We start from the raw sequence: 12360 nt of genomic DNA, 5'->3' as shown, positions 1-12360 counted from the left end.
GCGCGGGAACAGCACCCACGGCCGCGCTTCTCCGCCCCTCACCCGGGGCAACACCGCCTTGGGAGCACCCAGGGGACACCCCGGCCCCGCCACGACCGAGCCCGGCCCCGCCACGACCGAGCCCGGCCGCGCCGATCCCACGGGAGCCTCCCCGGCCGCGCCGGCCCCGCCGCCATCGCCGCCTTCCCTCACGGCCCCACCGCCCCTCCCGCAGCCCTGAGCAACCCAACGCCGAGCGCCGGATTCCGCACGGCGCAGCTCCGCGCCCATCGAGGTGTCGGCGCATCGGCTGGCTCGGCCTGGGTGCGCGCGGCGAAGGCGGGTGGGCGCCGCCATTTTGCAGGAAGAGGTGAGGGAGGCCGGGGGCTCCTTTGGCTTTTCCTCTTTTCCCGCTTCCTTCTCCCGTTTCCTTCTCCCATTTTCCCATTTCCTTCTGCTTTCTGGTCAGCTTCCTCTGCCTGTCCGCGGCAGCGCCGCTGCTGGGACGCGGGGAGGCCGTGAGGGGTGTGAGGGGGCTCCGGGGCTGGGGAGTTCGGCGCCTTCTCTTCCCTTTCCCCTTCTTTGTTCCCTTTCCCCTTCCCTGTTCCCTTCCCTGTTCCCTTTCCCCTTCCCTGGTCCCCGTTGTGCTCTCTGCCCGCTGCCGTTCTCTTTGCAGGGTGTCCGGGCCTGTGGGCGCGGGGAGAGCAGCGTCTGCCATGGCCAATGTGAGTGAGTGACGCCCGAGCTTGCGGATATCCCGGGAACAGCGCAGTTGAGGATTAAATGGAGTTACAAACAGGTTTGGGGGGGGGAAAAAAACAAACCAAAAAAAACCTTTAAAAATAATTTAATTCCGTGGGCAGGGACAGCTCCCGCTGTGCTCCAGGGTTTCAGGGTTCAGAGGCAGCCACAGATCCTCAGAGGGAAGAATTCCTCCCTAAAATCCCAATCCACTTTGAACACCCCAGGAATAACAGCGTCATTAAGGATTCAATCCATATTTTTCGTGCTTTTTCTGTCACTCTGAGCTCGGGCACAGCGGAGTTCCGTGTTTTGGAGCACTCAGCTGATTTCGGGAGCACAAATCACCTTTTATTGATTGTTTTTATTGCTCCCGCCGCGGGGACATGAATAATTCATGTTTCTTGCGTGGTGCCAGGTGTGTAAATATTTGCATGAGTGAGCTGCAATTAGCGACATCTCCGTGTTAAGTCAGGCTGATAATAAGGAAAAACTCTCTTTTCTGCTAATTACACGTTGGCTGTAATTGTTTACATCTGTTTATAGCATCATCATCATGGTGCAGAAATTAATTCCAGTAGCGATTTGATGTGATAAAGAAAAAGGGTTTGAGTGGAGTCAGGTTTTTGTTGTGTTACAGGAACCTTTTAAAGCCCTTTTAGAAGGAGACAGCTCCAGGCTCGAGCTGTAAATAATTGATTTAAGTCATGCCTTAAATGTGGCTTGAAGCATTTGAGTTTTTAGAATTTGGTGGAAATTATTTTATATTTACACAGAAGAGCTGGATGAAAAACTGCCTTAGGTCCTGGTGCTTCAAATACAATTTTTACATAAAATATCCAAATAGCACCACTTATTCTGTTCTTTTAGAAGTAAATTACTTCTGAAAGTGCCTCTTTTGATGTAAAATTGCATTCATTTTTCTAGAATCGAAGCTGCAGCTCTTGGGGAAAATCCTTTTGTGTTATTTCCTCAAAAGAATTGTTATTCCTCACCTGCAAAGTTGAATTTTCCAAAACCCTCCCACACTGTGGCGGGTGGGGTTTGTGTTTTCCAGGAGATAACCATGGAGACAATCCCTGTCCATAATTTAATTTAAATTGTGGGGTTTCCCTGGTGCTGTTTCCAATTTCCAGGGCTTTTTCCTCACGTGAGAGGCCTTTAATCAACACTAAAACCACTTTAAGGCTTTATCTTTGCTTGGAACAGCAAAAATATAAAAATAACAATAAAATATTTCTACAACTTGATGCTACAGCTGGCCATAATTCAAATTTTAATGTGATTATTGAGGGAGGATTTTTCTCGTGACTCACAGAGCCGTGTTTAAATGATTCTTTGGATTTTTATTATCAAATTATTCTTTTATTTTATTATTAAATTATTATTTTAATGGGTTTTTTTCTCACCTCAGGTGCTCTGTAACAGAGCAAGATTGGTCACCTACCTGCCAGGCTTTTATTCCTTGCTCAGAAGAGTTGGGAATGCCAAGGCTTTTTCCACTGCAGGATCCTCTGGCTCAGATGAGCCCCACGTGGCTGCTGCACCTCCTGATTTATGTAAGAAAAACCACATTTATTCCCTGCAAATCCCAGTTCAGAAGTGGGATTTTTGACTTGGGAGAGGAGAAAAATCAAATTCATGAAAAAAAGCAAATTTAGGGAAAAAAACCCCATATTTAGAAAAAAGAAAAAGCAGATTTGTTCCTTTGAAATCTGAATTCAGAATGGAGATTTTTGACTTGGTAGAAGGAAAAAAAAAAGCATGTTTAAGAAAATAAAGCACATTTTAGGAAAATACATTTAGAAAAATAAAAGTGAATTTATTCCCTTTAAATCAGGATTTGGAAGTGGGATTTTTGACTTGGTAGAAGAGAAAAAACACATTTAGAGAAAAAAAAAAGCAAATTTATTCCCCTGAAATCCCAGTTTTGAAGTGGGATTTTTGCCTTGTGCGTTGCTGATGTTTGTGATCAAATCCTTGTGTGGCAGAGGGGTTTCCCTGCTGGTTTTGGGGTTTTTTTGGGTTTTCCTTGACCAGTTTTGGGGTTTCCTTGACCAGTTTTGGGATTCCCTGACAGATTTGGGGATTTCCTGACCAGATTTGGGATTTCCCTGGATGAGTTTTGGGTTTCCCTGACTGATTTTGGGGATTTCCAGACCATTTTTGGGTTTCCCTGGCCGTTTTTGGGGTTTCCCTGACTGGTTTTAGGTTTTCTGACTGGTTTGGGATTTCCCTGACTGGTTTTGGGGTTTTCTGACCAGTTTTGGGTTTCCTTGCTGGTTTTGGGGTTTCCTGACGGGTTTTGGGTTTCCTGACCAGTTTGGGGTTTCCCTGCCATTTTTTGGATTTCTCGACTGGTTTTGAGTTTCCCTGACCTTTTTTGGAATTTCCCGACCAGTTTTGGGTTTCCCTGACTGGTTTTTGGGGTTTCCTGACGGGCTTTTGGGATTTCCCTGATGGGTTTTTGGCATTTCCTGATGGGTTTGGTGTTTCCCTAACTGGTTTTTGGGGTTTCCTGACAGGTTTTTGGGGTTTCCTGACGGGTTTTGGGTTTCCTGACCAGTTTGGGGTTTCCATGACTGGTTTTAGGTTTTCTGACCAGTTTGGGGTTTCCCTGATGGGTTTTTGGGATTTCCTGATGGGTTTTGGGTTTCCTGACCAGTTTGGGGTTTCCCTGACCAGTTTTAGGTTTTCTGACCGGTTTGGGATTTCCCTGATGGGTTCTGGGTTCCCTGGAATGTTTTTGGGGTTTGCTGACCGCTGTGGGTTTCCTTGCTGTTTTGGGATTTCCTGATCACTTTTGGGGTTTGCTGACCGCTGTGGGTTTCGCGCTCCCTCAGGCCCCAGGACGGTGTGGCCGGACGAGCTGATGGGGCCCTTTGGCCCCCAGGACCAGCGGTTCCAGCTGCCAGGGAACATGGGCTTCGGGTGCCACCTGCACGGCACGGGCAGCCAGCGAGCCCCGCCCGGCCCCAGCCTGCCCGACCTGCTGGCCGAGCCCTCGGCCAGCGACAGGCACGAGTTCGTCGTGGCCCAGTACATCCACGAGTTCCAGGTGAGGCAGCCCTGCAGGGAGAGCACGGCGCTGCTCTGCCTCGGGGAGCACGGCTCTCTCCTTCCTCAAAAAGCACAGCTCTTCTTCCTCAGGAAGCACAGCTCTGCTCTGCCTCAAATTGTGTTCTTTCTGCACAATATTCTGCCACAGAAGCTGCCTCAAGGTGGTGTTTTAGGAGGAAAAGATCTCAGGCTGGTTTGAAACAGCATTTTAGGAGTGGTTAATGGGAGGATTTCAGTCTCCAAAGCTGCTGTTGGCCAAGTCTCACCACGTTTTACCCAGGAAAATTCAAATGTCTTTCAGTATTTTATTTCATGGATCTGATTGGGCAGTGTTTAGTTCTAAAAACCATGAAATCTACCCAGGAATCCTCCAATTTATAATAATCCCCCCTCTCATTATGAGAGGATTCTGGCAGTGTTCCAGATTCATCAGTATGAATACACCCAGTAAAATTGAAATTTCCCTCAGTATTTTATTTCATGGATCTGGATTTGCAAACTTTGGGCAACCTTAAGTTCTAAAAATCATGAAATTCACACAGAAATCCCCCAGCATCACAAGGAGAGAATTCTGGCACCCATTCAGATTCATCATTATGAATATAATAAAAAATAAAATGCAATTCTTAATCAACAAAATTATTTAAAGTGAAATTTAAAATAAAACAGTTGTTAATTAAACCAATAAAATATTAATAAAATAATTCTAAAAATCAGTTTGTTGGATCCTAAAAAGCCATAAAGGAAAAAAAAGGGGGCTTTTTTGCCATTAAATTAGTTAATTTAGTGCAGCTTTTAGAATCAGGGAATAGCTGAAATCTATCAGTTAATAAATAATAATTATTTCAAATAATTAATTGAATTTTCTGTATTTATAGTTTATATATTTTATATATATATATTAAAAATATGTTAAAATATATATTTTATATATATATTCTATCATATATATTTCTATATTTGTATATTTACATATGTTATATTGTGTATTTATGTTTATATTATATAAAATAATATCTTTGCATTCATATGTATTCTGCTTCAACATAATACAGTTCAAATAAAATAGAAAATTTTGGTATTTCTATACAATACAAATATTTCTGTGTGGATTTTGGTAACACCAAAATATATTTTATTTTTTACATATTTTAATATATATTTTTCATATATTTTAGTATCTATTTTTAATATATTTTAATATTTTAAATAACTTTTAGTAACACTCAATATTGTTAATAATATTATTTCAACATTTACTTTGAAAAGTGTGAAGTGCCACTGCAAATCATCTCAAACTGCTCGAGTGTCTCTGATCACTAAAGCCTATTTTGATGTCCAGAGTTATTCCTGCCTGACACTAACTGAGAAAATTGGAATTTTCCCCTTTTTTAGGGTTCTGATGCTCCCCAGAAGCAGCAGATCAACAATGCTGAGACCTACTTTGAGAATGCCAAGGTGGAATGTGCAGTGCAAGCCTGTCCTGAGCTGCTGAGAAAAGGTTCATCTTTATTTCCAGCCAAGAAATTCAGCTTTGAAATGTAACACCACTGAATGTCAATGCTCTGCCTCAGAATGTGGTGTAGGAAAGGTTAATTCAGAGTTCATCATTACAAAAATCCCTTTGGATAGAATGGAAACCAATTGCTGTTGGCAATATTTAATATTTAATTTAATATTTTAATTGTATTTTTTTATATTTGCTGTAGATAATATTTAATATTTCATTTAAATGTAATTTTTAGTTGTTTTAGTGCCAGGGAAAATCTGGAGTTAATTCCTTACCCAAAATCCATTTACCAAATCCGTTGGAATTACTGAACAAAACAGCAAATGGGAATCAGGAACTTCTGCCAGGTCTGAATTTGTGTTTTTCATTTATTCAGGAAGGAAATGAGCAAAATTAAATGGGAATAAAACAGAGTAGAATGGAAAGCAAAGCTGTGCTGCTTACACTAGTCAATATTCCATTTAAAATGTAATTTTTAGTTGTTGTATAGGGAAATTTTGGAGTTAATTTCTTACCCAAAATCCATTTATCAAATCCTTGGAATTGCTGAACAAAACAACAAATGGGAATCTGGAAACTTCTGCCAGCACTGAATTTGTTTTAATTTATTCAGGAAGGAAATGAGCGAAATTAAATGGGAACCATTTAATTAAATAAGAAATAGAAATAATAATAAAAGAATATTTAATAATAAATAAGAAATAATAAAAATAAACAATAAATTTTATTTCATAATAAATTTTTATTCAAAAATAAATAATAAATTTTATTTTATATTTATTCATAATAAATAAGAAATATATAAACATACATATAAATAATAAATAATCAAGCTATCGATCTAATATTTAAATTAATAAATAATCAAGTTATTTAAATAATATTTAAATATTCATACTTTTATTTATAATAATATAACTATATATAATTTAATATGTAAGTTTTATAAATAAATAGGTATATAGTTCATATATTAAATAATATAAATATTATATTTTTATCTTATATTATATTTATTTATTATATATTATATCATTATATATTATTTTAATATCTATATTATATATATTATATATTATATTTATTACTTTTTAAAATAAATAATATAAATATATAATATATATTATTATATTATAATTTTTATTTCTATATTTTAATAACACTTTTAATATTTATATATAAAATGAAATAGAATTTGATTTTGATTTCTTATATAAAATATAATAACAAATACAAAAGAGACTCAAACCCGTTCCCGAGGGCACTGTGCCTGGGTGGCAGGCCAGGCTCCCGTGGCACAGCACCAAACTGTGTTCCCATTCCCAGATTTTAAATAAAAGAGACTCAAACCCGTTCCCGAGGGCACTGTGCCGGGTGTGGGTGGCAGGCCAGGCTCCCGTGGCCCAGCACCAAACTGTGTTCCCATTCCCAGATTTCCAGGCGCTGTTCCCTGAGGTGAGCCCCAAGCGCCTGACTGTGCTCACGGTCACCCAGAAGAGCAACCACGACATGACTGTGTGGAGCCAGGAGGTGGAGGAGGAGAGGGAGCTGCTCCTGGAGAACGTGAGCTCACCCAAAAACTCTTAATTCAACCCTTACTCCTGAAGCTTTGCTGCCTCTCCAGGGTTTAATTTATTTTTTTTAATCTTTATATTATATTACCTTCCATACACATATTATATAGATCTATATTCGGAGGTGGAGGAGGAGAGGGAGCTGCTCCTGGAGAACGTGAGCTCACCCAAAAACTCTTAATTCAACCCTTACTCCTGAAGCTTTGCTGCCTCTCCAGGGTTTAATTTAATTTTTTTTAATCTTTATATTATATTACCTTCCATACACATATTATATAGATCTATATTATCTTCATACATTACTTTAGAAATATTATTTATAATACAATTCTATTCTAACTTTTCATTATTAATTATCATTTACTATTTAAGTGCAGTGATTCCACTGCACTTTTTTCTGGTCAAAAATGTAAAAATCACCAATTTCTCTGGGATTTTTCCCACTTTAATGAATGGTTTAAATTCTTTTTACCCTGGATCTCAGTTCTGTTTTTTCATCTCAATTTTGTCTTGTTCTTTCACCTCTAGAGGGCTCTGAAAATCACTTTATTTCTCATTTTTCACTATTTTGCCATTTCCCCACCAAGTGTCGCTGTTCACTGCCCTTAGCACCTCAAAAAAAGAACATTTCTGCCTGTTCTTTGTAAAATATCCCCAAACCCAACAATTCATCTGGAAATAAATAATATTTATGCTTGAAATTAATCTGGCATTGCCCTAAAATGCAAATGTGTGCTCTCTAAATCAACCACAAAAAAAGGAATCAACAGAAAATGACACAGAAATTAAAATTCCCTTCATTTCAGTGTGTTCTTCTCTTTGAATTATTTCTGGCCTGTTGATCTTTGGTGTTTTAATCTGCTCTAATTGTGTGTTAATTGGCATCTTTCTTCCTCAGGCACCTCCCTGTCAAGTCTAATCCAGTCACAGGGGGGGTGTGAGGTTAAAACCAGCAAATTCACAGGGAAATGTTGGTTTGCTTGCAGAATTCACCTGAAAAATCCTCATTTTAGGGGCTAAAAAAGAGGTTATACAGCCAAATTGAAATATTTGTATTAATCCAGATCAAGTGTTCATTAACCTCACTCTGAGGGACCAGGAGAGATCCTGGATCAGAAATGTTGTGCCTAAATTTGTGATAATTAGGATTTCATTTACAATTTGGACATAATTAATCATCAGAGCAGTCAAACTTCAAAATACAGAACTTACTGGGGTGAATTTTCCTTATTGTGAACTAATACAGAATTTACTGTAAAGGGTAAAATTCCCTCATTTTGAACTAACACAGAATTTGCTGTAAAGGGTAAAATTCCCTCATTTTGTATTGAAAAGGATAAATAAATTTTCTCTCATTTTCACCTAACACACAATTTAATGTAAAGGGTAAAATTCCCTTATTCTGAATTAATGATTTATTGTAAAGGGTCAATTTCCCTCATTTTAAACTAATACAGAATTTGCTGTCAAGGGTAAAATTCCCTCATTTTGTATTGAAAAGGATAAATTTTCCTTATTTTCAGTTAACACAGGATTTACTGTAAAGGGTAAATTCCCTCATTTGGAACTAATACAGAATTTACTGTAAAGGCCAAAATTCCCTCATTTTGAACTAACAAAGAATTTACTGTAAAGGATAAATTTCCTTTATTTTGAACTTACGCAGAATTTGCTGTAAAGGGTAAATTTCCCTTATTTTGGACCTTTAAGGGACTGAAGCTGCATAAATAGTATTTTTATAAATTTGGAACCTTGAGCTTCTTAGGGCACTAATTGCAGAGAAAATCCAATTTTTACAACTGTAAGTAAATAAAGAGTTTTATTTATAACAGGTAAAGTTAGAAATCATTCTTTTTGTGTGATAACCTCATTTAATACCTTTCTTTTCCCAATTTTTTTCCCTTCCAGTTCATCAATGGTGCCAAGGAAATCTGCTATGCAATTTCTTCTGAGGGCTACTGGGCTGATTTCATTGATCCATCCTCAGGACTGGCAGTAAGTTCTTTCTTGCAGGGTGGAATTGGGCTTAAATCCAGCTTTTTCAGGATAATTCCTTGAATGAATGAAGATTTATGAGCTCAGCTGTGAGGGCAGGGCCAGCACTGTCAGGAAATGAAGCTGGGTTTTAGGGAACTGGAGAAGTTCTGTGCCCCAGATCCCTTGGGCACTTTCTGCCCTGCCCAGGTAACTTGGGAACCCTGACACCTGTGCAGGTGAAGGCTTGAAAAAACCTCTTTGCACCTGTTAATGATCCCTTTGTCCCCAAAAAGTGAGCTTTTTGTTCCTGTGGGACACTGGCAGCTTTCAGTGGGAGGTGGGTTTTAGTCTGAGCTCTGCTAAAACCGTATCATAGTTCAAGGGGACGGTGGCAAAGCTCAGCTTAGTGGGGTTTTATTTAAAAACACTCCAAAAAGCAGGGATTTATTGTGTCAACAGAGGCAGAACAGGCAGGTCAGGGGTGGAAAAGCTGCCCAGAATTCAGTGCCTTGGAGGAATTAGGGATTGATGGAAGTGGGGTTTTGTCTTCAGACTCCAGCAGTAACATCCTGGCCCAGGACCAGGGGTGGGTTTTAAGTCAGAGGCTTCCTCCTGAGATAAAGAACTGAAATATCTGTGTGCAACTTAAATACCCATTCACTTTAAATACCAGTTCACTTTAAATACCAGTTCACTTTAAATACCAGTTCAATTTAAATACCAGTTTAATTTACATACCAGTTTAATTTAAAAACACTCCAAAAAGCAGGGATTTATTGTGTCAACAGAGGCAGAACAGGCAGGTCAGGGGTGGAAAAGCTGCCCAGAATTCAGTGCCTTGGAGGAATTAGGGATTGATGGAAGTGGGGTTTTGTCTTCAGACTCCAGCAGTAACATCCTGGCCCAGGACCAGGAGAGGCTTCCTCCTGAAATAAAGAACTGAAATATCTGTGTGTGACTTAAATACCAGTTTAATTTAAATACCAGTTTAATTTGAATGCCTGTTTGCAACTGAAATATCAGTTTAATTTACATACCAGTTTAATTTAAATGCCTGTCTGCAACTCAAACACCAGTTTAATTTAAATACTTAAATACCAGTTTAATATAAATACCTGTTTGCAATTTAATCGCATTTTTGCTTTCCTGACCAACTTTCTTTAGGGTCTTATTGCAAAGTTAAGTTGTTCATTTTGCAGTTTCCTGGGCAGTTTCTCTCCTTAGTCCGTGTGCTGTTTCTGGCAGGGTTGTGTCCTTAGCAGCACCCAGAGGTGAGGGTGGCACTGGGATTGGAAAGGAAAACCTTTCAAACTCCACACAGCTGCACCCAGGCTTAGCTTTCAAACACCCAATTTGAACTCCTCATGTGGAAAACCATTTTCCCTTGTTGTTTTCCCCCAGTTTTTCGGGCCTTACACCAACACCCCCCTGCTGGAGACGGACGAGCGCTACCGGCACTTGGGGTTTGCCGTGGATGACCTGGGCTGCTGCAAGGTCATCAGGCACAACCTGTGGGGCACCCACGTGGTGGTGGGCACCATCTTCACCAACGCCGAGCCCGACAGCCCCATCATGAGGAAACTCAGTGGCAACTGAGCCTGCAGCTCCCCCGGGCACCTCGGAGTTCTGCTCCCTCGGCGTGCTCAGGATTCCTCATGTCCAGGTGTTCTTAGAGAATAAAAGTAGCTGTTATTTATTTCTGGTCTTTTGGGAATGTGTGTTCACCACGTGTGGCTTGGCAGCAGTGAGAAGCAGAGGAATGATCATTTCCTTTCTCAGTTTTCCAGTTTTTCTCTTACCTCGGCAATTCTTTCACTGGTCAGTTTAGTAGTCAGAATTCTCTGAGAATGCCACTGAAATTCCCAACAAATCTGCCATTCCTGAAATTAGGAACTGGCAAAAAAAAAAAAGAATGAGTCATGAAATTGTTCTTCCAGAATACAGAACTTAATAAAATCTGGGCCAATCACTCATCTGCTGTTGGAAAATGAGAATGAGGTCAACTTCCAGTGGTCTCCAGCTCATCCAGAGACTCCACAAAAAGTCCTTAATTACCCTGGAATTACTCATCTCTTACTGGTTTTTGTCTTCATGGTGCTTGGGATTTATTTTCTCAGTGTTAGCTAAATATATTTAATTAGTTTATATACTTATATGTAATTTTAAGTTGCTTTTGTAACTTTCTTAGGTCATTAAATACAGAAAAAAAAAAGAGATAATGGGGCAAGGCTTGGATCTCATCATTGTTTTCCTGTGCTTGGATGCAATCTAGACTTGCCTCTGGAATTTGGAAATGCAAAGAGCAATTAGGATCAATTATGGCAATTAGAAAGATGTTTCAACAGGAAGGTTCCAGGCTCCTCAGGTCTCACCAACAATCAGATTGATGGGGCAGGAATTCCAAGGCTCCTGAAACACCTGGAATTTCAGTGCCTTGCAGTTTGGCTCTGGGGCTGAAGCAATACAGCACATTTGGATCTCATCCCAGGCAGTCTGGGGCCGTTTTTCATGGAGCAATGGGAATCCTGCAGGCTTTATTCCCCAGGAATGTGCAGCAGTTCACTCTGAGTGAGGATCCAGGAATTTTAACTTGATCTTTGGTGTTATCCCCAGACAGTTTTGGAGGCATTTTTCATGGAAAAATGGGAATCCTGCAGGCTTTATTCCACAGGAATGTGCAGCAGCTCAGTCTGGGTGAGGATCCAGGGATTTTAACTTGATCTTTGCTGTTCTCCCAGAGAGTTTTGGAGCCATTTTTCATGGAGCAATGGGAATCCTGCAGGCTTTATTCCATGGGAATGTGCAGCAGCTCAGTCTGGGTGAGGATCCAGGGATTTTGACTTGATCTTTGGTGTTTTTCCAGTGTTACCCAACCCCATGGATTCCAGAGCTGTCGCAGGCTCTAAGCCAGGCCCACCAAAGCTGTTGTGGCTTTAGGAGCAGCTCCCTGCCCAAGTGCCTCTCTCTGTCCTGTCCCCACTGCACATCCTTGGCCTGGCTGCATCACAGAGCTGGGAGCCAGGAGCACTTCCCAAAGTTTCCATTCCCAAATTCTCCCTCTCCCCTGCAGTGCTGGCTCTGGATTTCGGGGCAGGAATTTGTGCTGTGGTTGCAGAGCCCATCCCTGACCTCTGCTCTCCATAAAATCTCTGTTTTGTGGATTTTATTCCTGGTTTTTTTCCCTCCTCCTCACCAATAAGATTAAAGAATTTGAGAACTGCAGTGTGTTGTGTCTGTTTGCAAAATCCACGCAGGAGGGCTCTCACTGTGGGAATTTTCTTGGATAAATATTGGAAAAATTGTGGAATTCTTCACATAAATTGTAAATACCTTGAAGATTTGATGTTTTATCTTCAGCTTCCTGTAATTCCAGTTAAGCTTGGGATGCTCATTTTTGACTTCAGGTTCTTTTAAGTTCTGTCATGTAAAGGACAAAAAAAATCCATTTTCCAGTGGCTTTTCCTGAGGCAGAAATCCCACTGGAATATTGGGAATTTTCTCTTGACCTCATGCACATTA

At 40.3% G+C, this 12360-nt stretch overlaps 1 protein-coding gene across 1 annotated transcript; it reads left to right on the top strand.

Annotated features, from left to right (window-relative positions):
* Positions 1 to 258: 258 nt before the first annotated feature.
* Positions 259 to 12063, top strand: MMADHC (metabolism of cobalamin associated D). The gene is made up of 8 exons (XM_039734272.1): positions 259 to 349; positions 656 to 704; positions 2135 to 2279; positions 3564 to 3778; positions 5176 to 5281; positions 6723 to 6853; positions 8773 to 8859; positions 10243 to 12063. The coding sequence occupies exons 2-8, from the start codon at positions 696 to 698 to the stop codon at positions 10435 to 10437; spliced, it is 888 nt and encodes a 295-aa protein (XP_039590206.1). The 5' UTR covers positions 259 to 349; positions 656 to 695; the 3' UTR covers positions 10438 to 12063.
* Positions 12064 to 12360: the final 297 nt, after the last annotated feature.

Source organism: Passer montanus, unplaced genomic scaffold, assembly GCF_014805655.1.
Source record: "Passer montanus isolate IOZ18808 unplaced genomic scaffold, ASM1480565v1 scaffold1, whole genome shotgun sequence".
In the NCBI taxonomy this organism is placed as follows: Eukaryota; Metazoa; Chordata; class Aves; order Passeriformes; family Passeridae; genus Passer; species Passer montanus.
This window is presented reverse-complemented; position numbering and strand designations above follow the sequence as displayed.